This window comes from Biomphalaria glabrata, chromosome 3 (genome assembly GCF_947242115.1).
Source record: "Biomphalaria glabrata chromosome 3, xgBioGlab47.1, whole genome shotgun sequence".
In the NCBI taxonomy this organism is placed as follows: domain Eukaryota; kingdom Metazoa; phylum Mollusca; class Gastropoda; family Planorbidae; genus Biomphalaria; species Biomphalaria glabrata.
The window spans coordinates 53,502,134-53,524,796 of record NC_074713.1 but is presented as its reverse complement, the minus strand read 5'-3'; the positions used below and the strand labels follow the sequence as shown (position 1 = coordinate 53,524,796).

The 22,663-nt window shown below is 35.6% G+C and overlaps 2 protein-coding genes across 5 annotated transcripts in view; one reads left to right on the top strand and one right to left on the bottom strand.

The window, feature by feature from the left end:
* LOC106055468 (uncharacterized) overlaps positions 1–4,584 on the top strand; it is a 49,313-nt gene extending 44,729 nt beyond the window's left edge. Inside the window, exon 6 of the mRNA XM_056022667.1 lies at positions 1,833–4,584. Coding sequence (XP_055878642.1) covers positions 1,833–4,028 — 2,196 coding nt within the window. The 3' untranslated portion in view covers positions 4,029–4,584. The remainder of the gene's footprint in view (positions 1–1,832) is intronic.
* A 4,963-nt stretch (positions 4,585–9,547) lies between these two features.
* Positions 9,548–22,421, bottom strand: LOC106055469 (cyclin-dependent kinase 2-interacting protein-like). 4 transcript variants are annotated; one of them, XM_056022668.1, is made up of 6 exons: positions 22,281–22,421; positions 15,243–15,316; positions 14,337–14,499; positions 13,020–13,116; positions 11,360–11,486; positions 9,548–10,682 (listed from the first exon to the last, which is right to left on the bottom strand). In XM_056022668.1, exons 2-6 carry the CDS (start codon positions 15,286–15,288, stop codon positions 10,480–10,482), a joined length of 636 nt encoding a protein of 211 aa, XP_055878643.1. In that variant the 5' UTR covers positions 15,289–15,316; positions 22,281–22,421; the 3' UTR covers positions 9,548–10,479. The 4 variants fall into 4 exon arrangements, with proteins under 4 accessions (XP_055878643.1, XP_055878644.1, XP_055878645.1 ...); XM_056022669.1 differs by having other exon boundaries at positions 22,298–22,420; XM_056022670.1 differs by lacking the exon at positions 22,281–22,421 and adding an exon at positions 19,716–22,167.
* Positions 22,422–22,663: the final 242 nt, after the last annotated feature.

The following is a 22,663-nucleotide window of genomic DNA, read 5'->3' as shown; positions in this document are numbered from 1 at the left end:
TCTATTTCTGTGCTCAACAGTTAGCAAGAATGTCTAGCAATAAACCAAGCCAATTTACTTTTCCCAAAATGCTAGTAGCCCATTAGTTTTCTTTGGATTCAGGGAGACTCACTAAATGCTACATTTTCTATTTTTTAAGTCCCTATAAACATTTGGGCTCTTGACCATTAGTTCAGTTGCTTGGGACTTTATTATCACAGACATCAATGCCACCAGCCCTATGGTGGTGTTCATGTTATGCTGTTATGATGGTGTAAGTCAAATGTCTGTCAAATATGTCATGAGTTAGTGCAAGAAAATACATCAGAGAATCTGTATACACAACACTATATAAATAAAATGTTTGTGCTTTCCGTCTGTTCTTTTTTTTTTTCTGTGCTCCAAAAAGGTGCAAAGGCTATTTATGTTCTTACTAAAGTTAACTCTTGTCATTTCAAAAATTAATTATACATATTTTATAAACTCACATATAAACATTTCAGGGCACAACATGGCCTAGATTGTGCCAATGTGCCAAAAAATCAAATCTCAAAACTCAATAAACATTTCATCTCATCTGCATGATGGTTCTTTTTTAAGCTGTTTTTGCTCCTGAGTCGTAGGCTCTATTGCAGAAAATATTGTGTAGGTCTTCTCATGCTTTCTATAAAATCTCATTTTAAGGAAGTTTTGGGTCTTGTGTGTTGCTCTTATGTTGAAGTAAAAGAACATCTGATTCTAGCTGTGACTGGAATATCCATGGGACAAGATGGGTCCATTCTCCGCCATCCACCGAGCTCTCGAAAAGAAAAAACATCTTCATTTAGAAAGTAGACTGTTATTTGGGTATGCCCTGTGGAATAGTCAAATCCTGGATCCTTGGCTCCGATATCGGGGAAATATTGCCACCAAGTGGAGATTTGGAGTCAAGTTTTCCTTCTCCTAGATGGCGTGCATTAAGTCTGACATGTCCCATCATTACAAAGCAAAACTGGTTTTCAGGCACCAGTAGTCCACCTTTCATTCTTTCTCTTGTCAGTTTGTAAAGAATAGGTTTAAGAGAAAATCATGTGTGAAGGCCTGAAGCTGGATTTGACTGTCGGAGGCATTAAGAGACGCAAGCCTTGAGAGTATTTCCTAGAAAGTGGGAGCTTAACCCAACTTTCACCCCCAGCATTGACAGTCCTTGAAACCCTTACATGATGGTTCATTGAATTCCACTGTTGTCTTGTTCATTCTGTTTAAGATATGTTCAGCTTCTTTAGGCATGCCTAAAGCATGTTTTTTTTGGTCCTTAAAATTAGCTTTACTTATTGTATGCACATTTGTGTAAACCAATTTTCAAACAGGATTTTTGTGTTCAGTAGCTGTAAAAGATCTAGGCTATATGAAGGTAGACATAACAGAAGTCAACCAGGATCCTCATATTTTTACACCAAAGTTTGTCAGTAGTAGGCTCCCCTCTGTGTCATGTAATGTGATTTTAGTGTGTAATATGTTAATACATCTGACCTGAATAAGAATGGACTATCTGTCATGCTATTCCAAATGCCTTTCATGATCTTACTTGTGATGCTACTGCTTGTCTGCACATGAGCAGCAAGTCCAACACTCAAGTACAATATTTGACCATTGTGTCCAGCCAAAGAAGTTTTTTTGAATTATCTCTCCAAAATAAATTTATCTCAATCTCATCTAACCCATTTAGAAAATGACATTGTCACGTAGATTAGTTGTCACTGTTTTTCTGGGAAGTCTTTTTATTTCGTTAGATGACTAGGAAAATTTGATGTTAACAATTAGTCAAATTGATAAAACCTATTCGTTGTTACTTTTTAAAAATTTATTTTCAGGTGTCTGACAAAAATTTGGCAACATGTTTAGGCTTGGATACATTGACCTACAGAGTCCGAGAAATGCCACCTGGTGACAGTAACTCCTTTTCTTCTCTGCATAATAAACTGTCCGCTGCAGCATTGACTGTTGTATCCAATACTAAACCAACTTCAGATCAACCAGATGCCAAGCGTTCAGGTTCTGAGGTGCCCTTAGAACAAGGGCAAAATCAGGTGAAGAAGCCGAAAATAAGTACTTATGTCTCCTGGGATAGATTGTCTCAGCCTGCGAATGTGAATGCATCAGTGGTCACGTCACAACAGGGTTCATCCCTCGAAGAGAAAACAATTATTTCAAGGTCTGATTCTTCATTGTCGTCTGTTTCTTCTCTTTCCTCGTCGTCCGTGACATCCCCACAGTTAAACTTTTCTACTGCAGTGACCTCATCCACTGTGACAACATCTTCATCTCCCCCAACGTTCACCTCATCGGTTTCCAAGCCAGTCTCTGTGTCGTCTGTCACTGTCAGATCCCCTTTTGTTCATATAGCATGCCCAACCACAGTCTCGTATGTCCTGGCTGACTCAAAAGGGCAGCATCTTCTTGGGGCAAACAAAGGGGCCAGCAAAGGTCAGTCTGTCCCTGTCCTCATCACCCCTCAGCTGACCACTGGGCAAATTTTGCCAACTATCTCCAGTGTCCAACCAAAAATCTTAGTAGCTACACCACAAAGTCAGCAGGCCTCGATAGCAGCCACCACTGCGAGCCAACAGCCAAATGCGACAACTTTACTTTTGGCAACAGCTGCACCTCCTTCAGCGCAGCACAGAGTGGTGGTTAGGCAACCCCCCCAACAAACCAAGATTCTTGTGCCCAGTCAGTCCACTGTGGGCAAACCTCAGGGCATGTCAACCATTTCATTGTTCAGCACAACAGCCAGCCCCTCGGTCAGCCACTCTCGGTCGATACTGAGCCAGGCGAAACCTGCAGAAGTCAAGGTTTCCAGGCAGCTCTTCCATGACACCACATCCTCGACTATTTCCACCTCTGTTGCGCTCTCCAATGGCCGCAGCAGTAACAAAACGGCTAGCTTATTATCGACTTCTCAAACAGTATTCCAGCCACATTTGCCTGCTAGGACTACAACTGTTCCGGCCATCTCTCCAATAGTCAGTAGCAACACGACAGAGGCTACTAAACCCAAACCAGTGCTTTCCACTAGGACTTTGGTGACCCCTCCCTCAGGTCAACAGTTCATTGCCAGTCCAAACAAAGCAACTGGGGTCCAGGTGATTGTCTCTGAGTCAGAAATGGACGACATTGAGGTACTGAATTCTCTGGGTTTCACCGATGATCTTAGCACACTGGCGGTCTCTGCTGATAACTTGAATGGCACGCTCTCAACAACCGACCTCGTCTCTGTCTCCAGTGTCACAGAGGCAGATTCTTTCCTTCACCCCCAGGCCACAGACTCTAATTGTAAATATGTCACAACAGGTGAGGCTTCTGTCACATCCTCACCGTCCTTTGGTATGATACAAAATGGAACCATTAGCGTACTGGATGGCATGGCGTACATTAACGGCAGCTCAACAGATTTCTCGACCAATTCCTCGCCCCCAATTAGTATCAAAGACAGCAGCAACGTCAGTGCTGGGACATTGGTGGTATCCAGTGCCACATCCACTGGAGATTTTATCATTTCTAAATCCCAAATGGGCTTTAGCTCCACCATGCTCCACTCCAGCCCTTACACCAATGGAGGTAGCCAGGATATTAAGACTGAGTCTTTGAACAACTCCTCGATGATATTAGCAGACATGTCGGGACTGCAGTATGAACAGGCCGATGCCTCTGTTCATCTGAATGGCAGATCCCTACTACAGTCTGTAGAGACTCCAGAGGACTCTATCAACTTGCTGTCTGATAATCTGCCAGTGTCCGAACCTCCGGATGCTGATGCTCACTTTCTGGACACAAGGGATAGTGGAATGCCCAGCGGGGACGAGGTAGATAACCAGATTTATTTGTCTGAGGGAACAAATATTTATCAAACAGAAGATGGTACTATAATTATTCAGAGTGCCGACGGCAACACCTATCAGCTTCAAGGTGCCCAGGGCCTGTCTCTGGAAACCGTCCAGGCTCTGCTGTCTGGTCAGCTGAACCAGCTGACTGAAGATACCGGATCAGGTGGTGTTCAAATGCTTTAAGTACTTTCACTGTCCAGTGTAGGTCTTTCCTCAGTACAGAGTTGTATTTTTTTTTTTAAACCAGTTTATTTGTTTTCTGTTTTTGTTTCACCTCATGAAGGTGTGTGGAGAAACATAGTCACAGCTCCGTGTTGGTAACTTAATCAAAGGAAGAGAGAATTGTATATTAATGGTTGTGACTAAACTACTTCTAGAGGAACTTGAAAAAGTCATTCAAGTTAGAGTTGAGATAGCATAATGGATTCTGTTTCTTAAGTCATTTTGGGGGGGGGGGGGGGGGGGTATCTGGGCCTTGCATTGGCTTATTCTATTTTGCATAAATATATGCACTAATCTAAGGGAGCCTCCACACTGCTTATGGTTACTATACATTGTTGTTATCTGTTGGTATGGGTTAAAGTTGACTGGGATAAGATATTTACTTACAAGTTTACTGTCCTTTATTTGATTCATACATGAAGACACAAACACATTTACACACACACACACACACAGTCAATTAATTCTCTATTGTTGTAGTCCAACACTTGAGTTGAAATAAAAACATATTTACATGCTTGCCCTTGTTTCTGCTCTTGTATTTGCTCATGGATTCCAAAAAGCCGAACCCAAGTGTCGTTTATTAGGTTAAAAAATAACAACATAATGATAGAAGAACCCAAACATTAAAGCCGGAAGGAAATAAAAGTTCTGATAAGTATCCTGCTGCCAATATAGCATTTTTTTAAAAACATCTTAAGTGGACTATATTCAATAGTTTGATACATTTTTATTACACAATAAATCTATATTAAAAATGTTACGCTACAATCAAGAAAAAGACCTTTGTTCTATCCATTACCAATTAGGTATGTATACCGGTGACCGGTCACTTCATCCCCGGTCATTTCACCCCCGGTCACTTCATCCCCGGTCATTTCATCCCCTGGTCACTTCATCCCCCGGTCACTTCATCCCCCGGTCATTTCATCCCCTGGTCACTTCATCTCCCGGTCACTTCATCCCCTGATATTTTCATCACTTGATAATTTTATCTAACAAATTGTAATTTTAAAAAGCATTAAATGAGCAATATTTAATGTATTCCTTTTTTATTTAAATGACAGAGAGAGAGAAAGAGACAGAGAGTGACACCCTAAATATACATGCAAGATTATTTCCAATAAGCACTCAAACAATTAATTTTAAGGCTATAGGAACCTTATCATGACGGGTATGTTCACAACACTAGAGGCCCCCCACCAGTTTCAATATGTAGAATGAATATCAATAAACCAAATACATATTTACATATACGTGTAGAAATGAAATATCGATAGAAATAAAGTCCTATAACACAATTTGTAACTTTAATGTTTATAAGGAAGTCCGCCTTTATTAGAAAAAAATAAAACCTTATTACAAGGCTAAAAATGACTCGCCCATTTTCAAGAAAGAGCGATTGAAAAATCAAATAAAGTGAAACATGGTCGTACTTTCACCACAGCTTGGCCTTTGATGATAAATTATCAGCGGCACGGTCATAATTATTGTAATCGCACTTCTCTCTCAAAAGATTTCCACTACTTGCACCACACATTGGCCTTTGATGATAAGTTATCAGCGGCAAGGTCATAATTATTCTAATCGCACTTCTATCTTTCAAAAGATTTCCACTACTTGCACCACACCTTGGCCTTTGATGATAAGTTATCAGCGGCACGGTCATAATTATTCTAATTGCACTTCTATCTCTCAAAAGATTCCCACTACTTGCACTACACCTTGGCCTTTAATCATTACGCTATAGATAAGTACACATCCAGATTTACCATATAATATTAGATTTCTCATTAAGAATACAAAGTGGAAGAGGAAACACCATAAACGCATTAGTAATATGTCATAAAATGTCAAAAAGAAAGCATTCTACATAATCATATTTATATATAAAATATTTAATTGGGGATGAAATGACCGGGGGATGAAGTGACCGGGGGATGAAATGACCGGGGATGAAGTGACCGGGGATGAAATGACCGGGGATGAAGTGACCGGGGATGAAGTGACCGGGAACCTGTATACCGTTGAGAAGTAAGTTCAAATAATCCCAAAGACAGCTTATGAACCAATTGAACACTTCTCTTTCAGTGCCTTGAAGGAATTTTGTTTTCATCACATTTTAAAAAAATCTAGAAACTCTTGAAATGGTTGAAACCTGCTGCTTTACATTTGGGATTTGAGATAAATATTAATTTACTGAAACTTAAGAAAATACTTTTAAAAAACAAACAATATAGTAATGGATACTAATTACAGATGTTCTTTCAGAATAAGAAGACTATTATGCCTCAAGTGTATTGATGTGTCAATATAGTCATGAATGTCATAAAAGTTATAGTCTACCAAGTCATTGTTTATTTTGGGCTGACTTAGGCAAACCCTTCCAGTCTCTGCTGGCACTTGAGATTAAAGAGCACCCAATATGGTTTTGTACTAGCCAATAAAAAATATTTTGTTGAATTGCTGTTGTAAAGCATCTCTATCATGTTAATGGTCTACTCAGTGCACTTTGGTCCAAGTTGGGGAGGGCTTAATGTGCTCAGCCTGGATCTGAACTTGAGCCCTCTTGATAGATAGCCAAATGGTGTTTGCCACTCAGTCACAGATCCCACACACACAAGTTTTAAATAAATTCTTGTTCCACATGCTGGGAGTAGTGCTAGGGAGATCAGTATTGGAGCTAAAAGGTGACAGGTGTCAGTAGTTTTAAATACCCCGGAGCTATCATCTCAGATGAAGGAACCAAACCTGAAATACTGGCCAGAATTGTACAGTCCACAGCTGCACTTTCAAAACTTAAAAACAATCTGTAAAAAGCCCACCCCTCAACATTAAAATCAGACTGATGCATTCCGCGGTCATAGCCACATTCTTATATGATTGTGAATCTTGGATGCTGATTGTAGAACTAGAGATCCTAGCAATGGAATTGAGATGTACAGAATGAGCCTAGATATCACATACAAAGACTGAATAATTAATGAAGAAATTAGAAACAGGATAATACAGTACTTGAACCTCAGGATGACCTGCTAACTACTGTCAAAAGCTCAAACTTAAACTCTATGACCATATCACAGGGTTCAGTGCTTGCAAAGACCTTCCTTAAAGGGAACAGTACCAGGAAAAAGAAGAAAAGACAGACTGCAAGGGATGGGAAGACAACATAAAATTTTGGATGGTCCTGTCATTAAAATATGATTTTTCCATTTCATAAGACAAGAGTTTATGGGATTTGGCACATCTGCACAATTTAGGCCATTTCATGCCCTCAAAAGACATGAAGAAAGATGATCAACAGATCTTGTGTGGTGCCCGTCAGATTTAGGGAAAGGTGAGGTGGAATCTACATATTTCAAAATGGCAAAGCAGATGCTAAATGTGGTACTAAATGCTGATAGACAGCCTTTTGTTTAACAGATGTTGCAATATTAAAGTTGTAATTCTGGTCTAAGACTGCATGCATACTTTGTAACTCAAGACTTAATGGAATCACACACAATCTCCCAGCTTTCTTTTAATTAATGTGCTAAAAACAAATAATTTTTGTCCTTAATGGATTACATTTCTGCTTCTTCAAGTACACTGCGTCGCCATGTTCAAGAAGAAGCAGAGAAGACCGGGAAGAGCTGGGACACCATCAAAAAGTTAGCAAGAGACCGTGGAGAGTGGCGTGTTTTTGTCGAGGCCCTATGTTCCATGAGGAACTCAAAGGAGTGATGATGATGATGAATGGATTACATTTAAATATTCATTAAAAGTATTCACAACTCCATGATGTTTAATCTTGTAAATAGTTTTTAAAATATCAATACATTTCCAAGCTAGATGTGTAGGGGAGGTCTAACCATCATTACACATACTTTCAAAATATCTTTTTTATGAGGGTCTAACATTTTAAATATACTGAATAGACATTGTCTATTTTTCCTTTCAAATTGCTTATTAAATAATAATTTTTTTTTAAGGTGTAGTTGCACCTATTTGTCAGCAGGAAACAGAATTGATTGTCACTAGTACTTTTTGTTTTCTTACAAACTAATGGGACACATGAAAACAGAAGTGCGGAGAGTTTCAATGCTAAATCCGTGGGGCATGAAATTACTTAAACTCCAAAGTTATTTTTGGTTCATACTTATTGCCCTTTAATATTAGTACATTTTTCAGTTACCTACACACCATTTGATTTACTGGACACTTGACCTGTGTAAGGAGTGGTACAATGATGGCTAAGAATGCCTGTATGTTCCATCTACGCTACCCTTATAGATAAGATCATTTTGGCCAAGGGATGTTTGCTTATGAGTATGTCTGAACCATCCTAAGACTCAAAGTACCAGTACTGCTATTAAACTACAGTAAACTACACCTTTAGTAAAATCACTAAATTTAGAAAGCCTTCAGGACAGAAGGCTCAAAAGTAAAGTAGCAATCATACATAAAACACTGAACCATAATCTTCAAATACAAAATTTAATAAAATACTCTGAAAGACACAAAGATAAAGGCACATTCCTTGTCCCATATGCTAGGACAAATTTGTACAAATACTCCTTCTTCCCTAGTGCTATTAGAGCTAGCCAGGAAAACCAGTGACTTGGCAGAATTTAAGACATTGGTTAATATGCATGACTAAATGCATGATGCGTAGGACGTAATCATCATCTTTTTTGAAGTAACGTCTGTATTATATAAGATAACTACAGTACCAGTACTGCTATTAAACTAAGTACTTTTAGGAAGGACAAACCTTTTTATTTCATTTGACATCCAGCAATCTTGTATCACTTCACTATTCAACATTTGTACTCAGCAAGTTGCTTAGTCTAGCTTAACTTTCATAACATGGATACTGACATTAATCAGGGATAAGTACATTTTTATTTAAAAATACTTTTTTTTTTACAACAAAGCTTATCAAAGAGAAGAAGCTTAAAATCACTGCAATGTCTCAATACTGCAGGAATAAGTTCTTTTTTTCTACATAAAGCAAAATTAATTATCACTAATTGATTAACTATTAAATTGATTCATGTATTATCGACTGTGAATAATTATGCACAATTTCAACTAGATCAGAGAAAACGAATATTTCCTTTTCGATACCAAACAAAATCATTAATTGATAAATTAATTTTTTAAATTGATTCCTTTTTTTTTAGGTACAACAAATAATTATGTAAAGTTTCAACTTGATCCGAGAATGGGTGTGATAGACAGACAGAGTGACTTGAAATATGACTTGATATAAACTTTAGAAAAATGTTTATGCATCCTATTTTGAGAAAATTATTTTCCATTTTATTTATGTTATTTGTGACTGTTTCAACATCTTAGACAATCTGATCTAAGTAAACTGGCAAACTAGTGCCTCATTCTTGGACGTATTTTTAATTTTTTGGACAAAACCAAATCAACATTATTATAAATACAAACTTATATTCTAGACATTCAATTGATCAAATTACAAAGAAATGTTTTTCTAGGACAACAGTTTAATCGAATCAGTTCTAGTTCATCTCTAACGAAGTCCTGCGTTGTCTTGCACTGAGGTAAATTATGTTGTAACATAGTTTAGCCTCATCACTGCTTTAAAGATTACAACACCCTAGCCAAAACCTCCTGGAGGGGAGGAAGCGAGCTACTTGAGACCATCACGTCAGTCCAAAGGTCATAATAAACGATCAGGCAACCATCCAGTATAATCAGTTGGTGGTTAATTAATACAAATAAAATTATAATAGTACTGGTAATAAAATCCAATATGAAAAAATCATATACTATATGCATGGCTAGCATGAAGGTCAAAATAAATCTGGACACCATCAATGTGTTCTGGACAAATCCAAACTCAAGCTAAGAATTCCTCGTTTGGTAAAATATCTTTAAATTTAACACACAGTGACACAAATGAACTAAACACACTGTGTAAGATTAAGAAAACAGTTCTTGTGTCTGCTCAAGTGCCTGAAGTCTATGTTAGGACACTTTAATGCAACTACCACCAAGAATATTACACGGCTGGGTAGTTTCTTTTCCCCGAATCAATTCAATCACATCACTGGCTTTGTCAATAAAGTTAATTTTCCTGTTTCAGTGAGACAGACACCATCCAGGTCATTTTAGACCAGTCTATTTATCAAAGACCATCTTATCAGGTCAAAACATCAGCAATTAAAAGTTGTTTTTAAAAGTTATGACCAGATAGAAATGGAGATGGCTGGGTGGGTAGTTAAAAAATTGTTTGCCATCTGATACCAGTACATGCTGACCTGATGTGTACCGGTCTCTGACACTTCTGACATGACTTAAATCTCCTGCCGGAACAAGCGGACCCACGTTTGAGTCTGCTGCAGTGACAGTTTGAACACTAGGGATGCTTGTTTGATCAGCATGGAAGTAGTGGTCATCAGGACTGGACATGACCAGTTTCAATGAGAAGGGCCTGCAGTAAGTCACAAGTCCTCGTGGAAACATAAGGCTGATGAACCCAACAGCTGGTATAGAACATGATGACATCTCTGCTGGCAGCATGGCCTACATATTTACATAGCTCAGCCTTGAAACTCACTTCCTGTTGGTAGTCTGTACAGATTTCTCTCACAGTCTCGGCTAGAAAGAAAAAAAACAAACATTTATATCAAATAATAGCAAACACTAAGTACTTGTTCTAAAATCACTTTAAGTCATAAATAAATCCAGATCTACATTTACTAGAAATAAATTATTATTATTATTATTATAGCTTTTATATAGCGCTACTTTCATGCTTATAGCATGCTCAGAGCGCTTTGGTCCAATCTCGTTTGTGGACCAGTGGGGAGAGGGGTATCTAGAAGTTGGTTTTCAGTGCTGCCTTTAGGCGCTAAGTAAATGCAACTCTGCCCGAGTCGGGTGTCAAACCTCGAGCCCCCTTCTAGGTAGCCAAGACAAGCCAAGTTCAAGCGCACTTAGCCTCTCGACCACGCTTCCCTAATAACATTAGGTTCTGCTTTTGTTCCTCATTTTTCTCATCCTATCTGAAGTTATAAGTGTTTGTTTTTTTATAACTTTAATGCCAAGACAAGAGTTAAGAGTGACATTTTAATTATAATAGAGTCTGATATTTAATTCCAAGACTTAAAAGAAAGCTAGCTATTTTTCAAGAAGCATTGCGCCGAGATTGGGAATCTATTTTCTTAGTGAGCATCTACAAGGTAAGAGGAGCCTACATACAGCATTGGGTGGCACTTGACTTACATTCATATTTAAATTATAGAACAGCATGTCACATGTTATAACCTACATACCTATGTCCTCTAATGACATTGTCTGAAATAACACATCACTGACAGTTGTAGACGTGTTGAAAACTTTCAGTGAGACTAAACTCTCCGCAAGTTTTGTCTTGGACTCGAGTTTCTCAACAATTTTTTTCTGTAAAAAAAAACATAAACTAATGAACTTTGTCATCAAACTCATAATCTAATTGTACAGACACTAGCTCTCTCTTTCTTTGGAACTTGCTCCCCATTGATCTCAGACAGACAACATGCTTCAATGTATTTAAGAACAACATTAAGACCTATCTGTTCAAAACTTTCATAGATTAATCTTATCTTATATAATTACCCGACGTTACTTCAAAAAAGAAGATGATTACGTCCTACGCGTCATGAATCTGGTCATGCATGCCTTGTCATTGGTTTTCCAGGCTAGCTCAGGCAACCCATTTCAAGCTCTAATAGCACTAGGGAAGAAGGAGCATTTGTACAAATTTGTCCTAGCATATAAAACAAGGAATGTGCCTTTATCTTTGTGTCTTTCAGAGTATTTTATTAAATTTTGTTTTTGTATTTGAAGATTATGGTTCAGTGTTTTACGTATAATTGCTACTTTACTTTTGAGTCTTCTATCCTGAAGGTTTTCTAAGTTAAGTGATTTTACTAAAGGTGTTACTCTAGTCAAATGTGAATATTTGTTTGTTATGAATCTCACTGCTCTATTTTGTGCCTGCCCCAAATAGTCATTTTAGCTCTTGTGTTTATGTTTGTAATGTTATCACAGCACCTTGAGCCTACATTTTGTTTGTTAACAGCGCTCTATAAATTAAATAATTATTATTTCATACACTACTTAGTACAACAATGAGCCAGACTTCACATATTTTGGTTTTATTTTATATTTAAAGACTGTTACTTTATCCAGGCTTTTTTTTTTTCACCTAAAAAATTTGATTGTCAAATGCTATTCAGTTTGAAGAATTCTTCTTAAAGACTTTACAGTGTTGCTAGTCAATAAATGAACTGCAATGAAGGCTAACATGGGCGTATGAGTCTGATATTTGGTCAGAAAAGGCTTAAGTTCAAGAGGGATGGACAAATATTTATAGCTTTTATATAGCGCTACTTTCATGCTTATAGCATGCTCAGAGCACTTTTGGTCCAATCTCATTTGTGGACCTGGGGGGGGGGGGGGGGGGGGGTATCTAGGAGTTGGTTTTTCATGCTGCCTTTAGGCTCTCAGTAAACACAACTCTGCCCGAGTTGGGTGTCCAACCTCGAGGTAGCCAAGCCAAGCCAAGTTCAAGCGCACTTGGCCTCTCTACCACGCTTCTAGTAGAGCAGCAAAGTCCAGATGATTTTTTATAAAACTTACTAATGGGTTCCTTATAGGCGTCTCCATTTACTTTTGTTTTAATGTACTCCTGCAGCGCATATTTCTATCCCTGAGAAGAAACAGTTCCCAGTCACGTGTGTCCACAAACACTCAATGGACATGTGCCTGTGGCAGTAATAAAGTCTTCATGTCTAGCTGGACTGCAATTAAACAGCCAGTGTAAAGCAGATATCCAGGATCCAATATCCCAGGATAGCCTGCTTTAAATGAATTGTGAACAATATATGGGATCCACAAAATCCCCTACGTTCAATATACTGTTTGCAACAATTACACGTCTGTCCTACATACCATATCACCAACAAGATCCAACAATAGATCACAAAGAGGATTCAATTCCAAAGGTAAAGCTGGCTGAGGACCACCACTCACTTCCTGGACATTAAACCTGTAACAAAAAAAATAATAAATTATAAAAACAACATAAAATAATTATAAATATAAATTTTTATTGCATATTTCTGTGCAGCTTTATCCTGATCCTATCTTTCTTTTTCTCTTTTCTCATTTTTTTATGTTGGAGAGTTCAGATAACTAATCCTATATATGAGCTGTGCAGTGGTGTCCAGATTAGGCAGCTCTCCATATAGTTTTTTTTTCTATAGGGGTATTTTTAATACCATCTCGTATTCCGATGATTAGGGTTAAATCTTGTATTATAAATTCATTGACTTCATGAAGGATTGAGCTTAAATACCTCCATTTGTCAACCTATAGTTTTATATAATGTCACTTAACTAGTCACAACAAAAGTGTAGAGACATCTGTGGAGGTTGGAGTCTTGAATGTACGTTGCTGAGTTGACTTGGCTGCTAGATATTAGGCCATTGCTAGAAGTTAGGTTACTGCTGGATGTTAAACCATTGCCTGATGTTAAGCCATTGCCTGATGTTAGGTCAATACTAAAAGACAGTTTTTGTTTTATTTTTTTATGCAGTACTTTGATGTTCATTGCTATGAGTTAAATTTGTGTTTTTCTATCTTGTAGATTTTGTGTGACCAACTTGTAAAGCAGATTACAAAGCAATAGGTATAGTTACAAAAATAGAAATAGTTTACAGAAAATATATATAAATATATGGCTCCTTCTGCCTAGGAAAACATTGGACACACCAAGATGAGCCACTGATTTGGTTTCGTCTTGAGACGAGGCAGAATCTGATGTAGCTAATGAAGCCAATTCTAGAGCATCAGATTCAGCCACAGTTTGTGCATGTGTATGCATCTGTTTTAGGGCTAGCTGATAGGGCAGCTTTCTTTTTCTTTCACTTGACTAAGGTAGCTTCGTTTCTTTTGCTCTCAGCGAGGTTCGTCCCAGCATGCACAGTCTTGTCTTCATGCACTCTGGTCTTAGGCTATCTCCTCCTATACACTTTTGTTGAGGCCTGTCGTTCTCATGTCTCACTTGCAGACATCTCTATCGGTCTTAAATGGCCCTTGGGTCTGACTCCCTCCACAAGCTCAGCATATAAGAATAGAATGTCAATTAATAGATTGTAAATACACTGTATAATCTTGTTCATGCGTCTATTTTTCTATATAGAAATGTTTTTCACATTCCTAAACATAACCCAACACACAAGAATCGGTACTAATGATTTGACTTACACTTTCTCAATTTTCATATTGGCTATCCTGGTTATAATGTCCACACCTCTGGAATTCAGACTTGCCCATTTCAAAATCAGATTGTGAATGTCAGCTGCCAGATCTTTCACTTTGCGAAGGTCTCCAGTCAAATTACCAGCAGAGTGTTTCCGGATTTGGGTCACTTGAGGAAGAAAAAAAATGTATTCATTACATAAATGATATATCATAATGGGTGCATGGCTTCTGAAATAAGAAACTTTGATTTGAATTCTGGGGAAAACTGAGATCTTTAATTTTGGTATTTTTAGGACATCCCTGAGTTCATCCAACTCTAATGGGTACCTGACAGTTGCGAGAAAGTAAAGGCAGTGGGTCAATGTACAGGCCACATGGCACCCACATCAACCATGAGCCACATGAGCATATGACTATAATATGACACCATCTGGCCCAAATACCACAAGGTCTAAAAGGGGCTATTTACTTTTTTATTATATTGAAAAGAAAAAAAATTGTCAGAATAATTTTAACAGGTTTATATAGGCTAGAGTAGAGGCTTTAGCAGGTCTCACAGATTGACACTTGTAAACAGCCTCCTCTTCTACAGCTCATTGTGACCGGTTCCTTTAGAAGCAGAGGGACAGTGTTTAAAATAATATGATTACAAATTTCAAGTCCTTTACACTCAAGGGGGTGATTCAGCTTGGTTTGGATTAGCCCTTCTGAAAAGTGATACCAGGCCTTGGTAGGGGAAGCATGAGTGTTGTCAAGAGACAGAGAAGGGGGGGGGGCAGAGGATTCCAACCTTGCTCCCTTCCCAAATAAAATATACCATGCATTGACCTGTTTTCCTGCCTGCTGCATGGCTCCATTAATGAAGTAAATCTACAAGAATTCCAACAGCCTGAAAAACTCACTACTTACCAGGAGAATCAACACAAGAAAGAAGACTATTATCTTGGGAGGTCATGCTTTAAGGAATTATGGACTGATTTCAGCTGTGAAAAAAAAAAAGATGTTTAATGATAAATAAAGAAAATAAGAATCCACTTACTAACTTTTACTGACTTTTCACAGCTGTGTGCGAAATGTTTTCATTAAATCTACAGTAGATCTCGACTCTTGATCTAAGTCACTCAAATTTGCGGACTTTTCATGGTTGTGAGAGAATTATCTTTACTAGATTCTAATGATTTAGTGTAAATCTAGACTCTAGATCTAAGTCACTAAAATTTTTGGACTTTTCACCGCAGTGTGAGAATTATCTTCACTGAATTTACAGTAAATCTAGACTCTAGGTCTGTCACTAAAATTTGCCGGCTTTTCACGTCTGTGTGCAAATTATCTTCACTAGATTCTAGTCCTTTGGCGTAAATCTAGAATCTAGCTTATTTTTTAAGTAATCTAGACATTAGATGTATTGAGATCATTAAATTGACTAAAATTCACTAAGTTTTCAGGTCAGGTGCGAATTTTCCCTAGATCTAACAGAGCTAAATCTAGATACTATTTTTAGCTCTCAGATTTATGGACTTTCCACACTAGTCATTCTTACTGTTACAACAAGAAGATCTTAGGTGAGGAAGGGCCCGAAGGGGTGAAACGTATACATTAGGCTGGTAATGCTCTAATTATAGACAATAGTCACTACAGACTAGATCTAGTGCGTCTTCAGTCGTAACAATGAAAGGATACAACCATTTCTATGCTGCCTTCAGACAAAGCCAGGTGAAATGCTTGCTTGAGCCAAGGCCATCTTCAATCACAAGGTCGCTCTTCACAAGTGGGTGAAAGGCGGTGTAGACGCATCACTGGTCAGCTCATTAACAAAGCCAGCCAGTAACGTCATGTGATCAGAATGCCTAGTTACGCTGTTGTTTTTTTCTCCCTCACATTTTTAGCAAGAAATAAGCAAAATTACTTTTAAAAAAATATTGGGTAAAAATTTTAGGAGAGTGGACAAAATTTTAAAAGAATTCTGGCAATTTTTTGGAGAATTTTAGGAGACTTTTCATTTTTTAGGAGATTTTAGGAGCGCTATAAACCCTGTTTACTTATTCTGAGCATGCTAAAAAAGTGCTGTAAAAATGCAACAAAATAAATGTTAGAAAATAAAGAACTTAAAGGTTTCTGACCCATCAAAATTTGGATATATTTTTATCTCTTTTGTGGAGGCCCTTTTCTTGTGACTTATTCAAGAAGTTATCCATCTTGTACTACAAATAGTACAAATGTGTCCTAGATACATGTCCATAGTATCACATGGAATATGAAACGTTCCTTTATCTTAAATATATCTCATCATTATATCTTATATATATATATATAGATCTATATATATATAATATATATATATAATTATTATTTACATTTCTATCTATAGTCTAGTATTTAAAATTAATAAGTATTTTAATATAGATAACAGAAATTACTTTTCAATCAAAATAGAAGATATTAATTAAATGTTCTCTACCCATTTTATTGTCAATACATACATGTGTCAAGCTAGAATAGATAAAATTCATGTTGATAGATCTAGAATATTCTAGAATCTAGATTCTATCTAGTCATTCATGGCATGCTTGTTAATCTTTGTGACTTGTCTCTTTTAGTTTAGTTTATTAATCAATTTCAAGTTAGTCTATTCTAGTTAAGTGTTATCAATATCAATTAATGAATTATCAATATATATGCTTTTATTATTATTATGAAAATGAATAATTATTAAAATTGAATATAGATATATATATATATATATATATATATATATATATATATATGAATAAAATTTGAACTCATAATGATCATAATTGATGTCAGATGATCATGATAATCATCTATGATCTAGACCTAGAGTAGTCTAGATTATTCTAGATCTACTTATCACGACTTATATTATTATATTAAATATTATGTCTTAAATATAGAACAGTAAGAAAGCTACAGACAGGGAGAAAGCATGGGCCTCAGCTCTTGTAGAAAAGCGTGCCACATGGAAAATGGCCAGCTCCTCTACCACCAAAGCGAAAGCCACCTTGACATGCAATATATGTGGACAAGAGTGTCTCTCCGAAATAGGGCTCCAAAGCCATATATGAAAAAATGTTCGAGATGAACCATAGTCTTAGATAAAGTCGTTTTATGACTGAAGGAGGCCAATGAATGAATGAGTATACTAGAATAGTCTGAATAGTATAGTATTAAGACTTAAGTATAGTATATAAAGTATATATATAGTTATAGTTAGTATACTATACTTAAAGTCATAGTTTTTTATACTCTATTACTAGTTTAATAAGACATTAGAAGTATTAGTACTATTACTCAGTGAGTCTATTATTACTTACTAGATCTACTTAGTTATAAAAATTAAGTATAGAGTATTATAGTATACTAGATCTATAACTTTTAATGATGAAGTCTTTCACGAGATTACGAGAGAACTTGCTGAAGGTTTTTGCAAGGTGTTAAAGAGACAGCTATCTAGCTATCTGGATGGCCCACTCTCTAATCCTGATGAAGAGACTGTGATGAGGACATCTGAAGCTCCTCTTCACAACATGCACAGCGAAAGGGCTCTTGGGATGTTTGATTTTCAGTGTCACAGGGCTCACAATGCAACAGTTGGCTTTAGAGATGGTAAAGTAAAATTTGCAATGAACAAGACTATGACGTGGTTGAAGACTAAGCCAGTTGAAGAACAGTGGAGAATCGTTTGCTTTGCTCGACGTTTTGCTGCCAAAAGAAGACAGGAAATGATGGCTCGTGAGATCAATATTTCTAATGCTTCAGCAGAGAGGCTAAAGATGATGGCACAGCGAAGAGACAACAGACAGCGTTCCCAGCTGGAGAAGGCTATCAGAGATGGCACTGAGGACTTTACCAAGGTACCTCCAGAGACGAAGGCTGACTGTGATCTGATTCTAGCAAAGTCTTCAACCCTCATTGGCAGGACTCTTCAGCATGTTTGGACAGATGACCAAGGAGATACAGTGTTTGAAGGGAAAGTTATGAATATTCAGGGAAGTATTATTTCTATTTTATATAGCTCAGAAAGTGAAGCTACTGAGTTATCAGTGTATGAGCTTGTAGCTGATATTATTCTGGGAGATGCTAGTTTTTTGTCTGATTGAAATGTTAATATCTTTATGCTAATTAGTCTAATGTTTGTTTTTTTCACATGGCAGCTGCGTAACACAGTACATTTGGCATTGATCTGATGACCACTTGAATTCTGCTAGCTTATGGATATGGATATTCAATACATAATTGGGAAGTAGCATTTTTTATAGTCATTATTTGTGTGTATATATCATATATTATGTTAATATTCTTTATAACTTTATAAAAGTTACTCCATATTAGAAATATCTTACCCATATGTGAATACATTTTACTTTTGACTTGTTGTATGTTACTTGACAGAACTTAATTCAATTGTATTATAGTTTGCCTGTTAAGGCTCAATATTATATTTACATAAAGATGAAAATTAAGTCAAGTTACCCTTTCAGACTTTTCCCCATCCCATTAAAATTGAGTGAACTCAGGAGCACCCCAAAAATTCAAAAAATCGGTCTTTACCAAGATTCAAACCTAGGGCCCAGGTTGGTAAGCCATGCACTTAACCACTCAGCCACTGCGCCCCCACAAAGATGAAGTGGATCATTTCTTGTTAATTTTTCCCTGACCTGCTTAGCACTGAGGGGACGTACCAGGACTTGTGTTTGCTTTATCTATTTCTTATAAATTACATTCCATACAAAGCAATAGTTTGACCAAACCAAAATATTTGCCTTTACTAAACTAATTTATATTTATCAGATACTTTTAATTATTGATAAGCTTTGTTCAGGTTCCGTAAAAATGTACCAATAATAAGGATGAAGTGAATTACTTTTGTTCCTAATCTTCCATGCAGTGAGGGGATGGCCAAAACTTCCATATTTGCTTCATCTTTTCCTTTTTAACTTTAACAGTCCTTCATAAAATATTTCCAACAAAAAAAACAACAACAAATCATGATGAGCTTATTCCTCAAATAGACAGTTTTAAAGAATTATCTAGACACACAACAGTAGATGTATTGGACATTGAACGCAACATTTAGAGATGTTACCCGGTTGTATTTTGATTCAATAGTCTTATGACTCAGAAGCATATAAAATTGTTAGTGACAGACTCAACTGTGACCCAATCTTTCATACAATTTATATTTAATGTTGGATTAATAAATAGACTTGACTGGACTTGGATATTTACTGAAGCACCTAGACCTAAGCTATTTTTCAAGATATTGTAGATATTGCATACCTGGGATGTTACTTATGTGATAGAGTTTAATTTCACTATACAGCTGATAATTGTGCAATGAACAATTTATAAGACTAATTTTACCTTTTCAGCAAGCACAGCTTGGTACGCAGTAAAAGTATTTATTCTATTTCAGCAAAACAGATACAGTCCGACTATGTGCGTCTTCAATCATGCATGATGTTCGCAAGCTTTGGCTACTAACATATATTCACAGACTGACATCAAGAAATCTATAGTTATTTACATTTTATATCTATATTATAATGCTAGGTGTTTTTTTTTGTAAATCGTTTATGTAATATTTAAAAATTAAAATGTTTCAGAATTCAAAATGTATTGAACGAAAAAGTTTTTGTTTTTTTATTCAGTTTTTCAACATTTCGCTTCATGTTTTAAATTATATATTTTTTAAAATACATTCCAAATTTAAAATAATTATATATATGAAATAAATAACATAATTGTGCATATCTGTTAAAAATTTCATTCAAATATCTCTATTGCTCACAAAGTTATGACTACTTTAAGTGTCTACATAATTTGTCGTTTTTCCGACGTCATTCAAACTGTTTTGTAATTTAAAAAATAATTTTGTTTTAACTTCTAACTCAGGATTATATATAATAAATGCATAACACATAATCATGCTTTTATGTTCAAAATTTCATTTAAATATCTCTAATGGTTATAAATTTATGAGCACTTCAAGAGTCAACATATTTTTTTGTCGTTTTTCGACATGCCATCCAACATTTATCTACGATAATAAAAAATTGATTTAACTTCTAGCTCAGGATTATATATAATAAATAAATAACAAATAATCATGCATTTGTGTTAAAAGTTTCAACCAAATATCTCTATTGGTTTAAAAGTTATAAACATTTATGTACAGAAATGTATTTTGTTTCTATCGTTTTTCAACACCTACCCCAACATTAACGGCTTAAAACAAAAAAGTGTTAATAGACATAGATGGTTTAAAATTTAAATAATTATCAGAACATGATTGTGCATATCTGTTGAAAATTTCATTAAGTTATCTTCAAGAGTTAAAAAGTTATAGCATTTTTAGTGTACAAACTCCTTCTTTCGGTCACAAAAATTGATTTTTTTAATAGACGAATTTTCCGACACTAAAATGATCATAACTCATGCTCTAATTAACTTAGAAGCATAAATGAGGTATCACTGAACTCCATTCAAAAAGATCTATCTAACTATACTGGTTTCATTTAGATTCAAATAATTTAATTAAATTATTTCACTTTTAATATATAATGCTAAGTAAATATAGTGATTCTAGGCAAATCTAGATGAGTAGACAAATAAAAAGTCAATAGTATTCATTACTAGATCTAGAGTTAGATCAAATCAATGAGAGATCACTGATCAATCAAATCTAAATAAGTAAATTCTAGATAAGATTTCTTGGCTAGATACAGAGACATAACATAGATTTTTATACAGGATCAAGTCCTAAAAATATTCTTTTAAAATTAAAGTTGTTTATGACATTTTTGTTGATATTGTGTTAAATGAAGCTTCAATCATGACTAAGAGCTAAACTTTATTTTTTTTTCTCCACAGAGAACATCATTGGCGATGGGCATGGCATAACTAAAGGAGGCTGCGATGTGACATGATTGTCATACACACTAATGTGACAGCAACAGACAAGGATGTTATAAATACTTTTACATATTCTGACACCATCATTGGGCGCAAGCAAAAAAATTCATATATTGGAAAATTATTTTCGACCTGGTGACGTATTACATTTACTTACTGACGCCACAGATCTATAACAAAAAAAGGTTTGTGTTAACACAAATCTCAGGTTTCAAAATAATAAAAGGAACAACACAATTAATTTCATGCATTTGTGTTGAAAATTTTATTTATATAGCTCTGAAAGTTAAAAAAAATACAGCCTATTAATGGAAAAAAAAGTACTTTTTCTGTCATTTTTTTTTACATGTTGTGTCACATCATAAAGTGTAAAATATTTTCTTGGACTTCTATCTATAATTTAAAAGTAAAATAAGTATCAACAGATAATAAAGCATCTCTGTTTAAAATTGCATTCAATTATCTCTTAAGGTTTAAAAGTTAGAGTCTTCTAAATGTGAAAAAGTACTTCTTGTCGACCGTTTCTTTTTTTACAAGTAACCTCACTTTAAAAACGAATAAGAACATTATGTCACAGTCTACCACTTGTTTGAAATTAAAATAAATATCAGGACATAATCATGTATTTCTGGTGAAAATTACATGCAAATAACTCAAATAGTAAATAAGTTACAGCATTTTTAATGTGAAATTTTCCTTTTTCGGTCACAATTTAAAAAAAATAATATAGGCAAAATTTTCGCCACTAAAATTGCTATAACTTCTGTTCTAATCAACTTAGAAACATAAATGAGGTATCAATAAACTCGGTTCCAAAAGCTCTAACTAACTATATTAGTTTCAATACAATATATTGAGTCTGAAATTTTTATCAAAGTACCTAATTAATAATAATAATCATTGATGATTATGTAAGATAAGAATCTTATCTACATCTAGATTCACTAAGATTCTATTCGAGAAAAAGCAATTAATATTTGGGTAATAGTTTATGTGAATCGATACCTAACCTACTTTTTTTTTTGACGTACACTATTAACTATATTTGAGTTCAGTCGTAGTTATTAGAATGGATATGTCTCTATGATTTGAATTGCTGAATGGATGCAAAATAAGTAAAATACTTGGCAGTGGTCTCCCTTTTAGCATTCTCTCTTATCTGGAAGTTATGAAATACCCCTACTTCCTTGCAAAAGTAAAAAAAAACAAAACATGAAAAGTTTAACAAAACAAATCAAAGCTAATAGCATGGTTGACTCATGGAACTATACTAAATAAATAATACCCATTCCCCAGACTCCCAAATACCCGGTAATAGATCTTTATCCAAAATAAACTGCCTCATCGTAGATACACATATTTTATATTCAAATAACTGCTACTACGATTGGGAAAGT

Coding starts and splice junctions, on each gene's coding strand:
- LOC106055469 (XM_056022668.1), bottom strand. CDS start 15,288: ATGACCTCCCAAGATAATAGTCTTCTTTCTTGTGTTGATTCTCCTG. Junction 11,487..13,019: donor TGGATCTTGTTGGTGATATG/GTATGTAGGACA, acceptor TTTTTTTTACAG/AAAAAAATTGTTGAGAAACT. Junction 10,683..11,359: donor AATGTCATTAGAGGACATAG/GTATGTAGGTTA, acceptor TTTTCTTTCTAG/CCGAGACTGTGAGAGAAATC.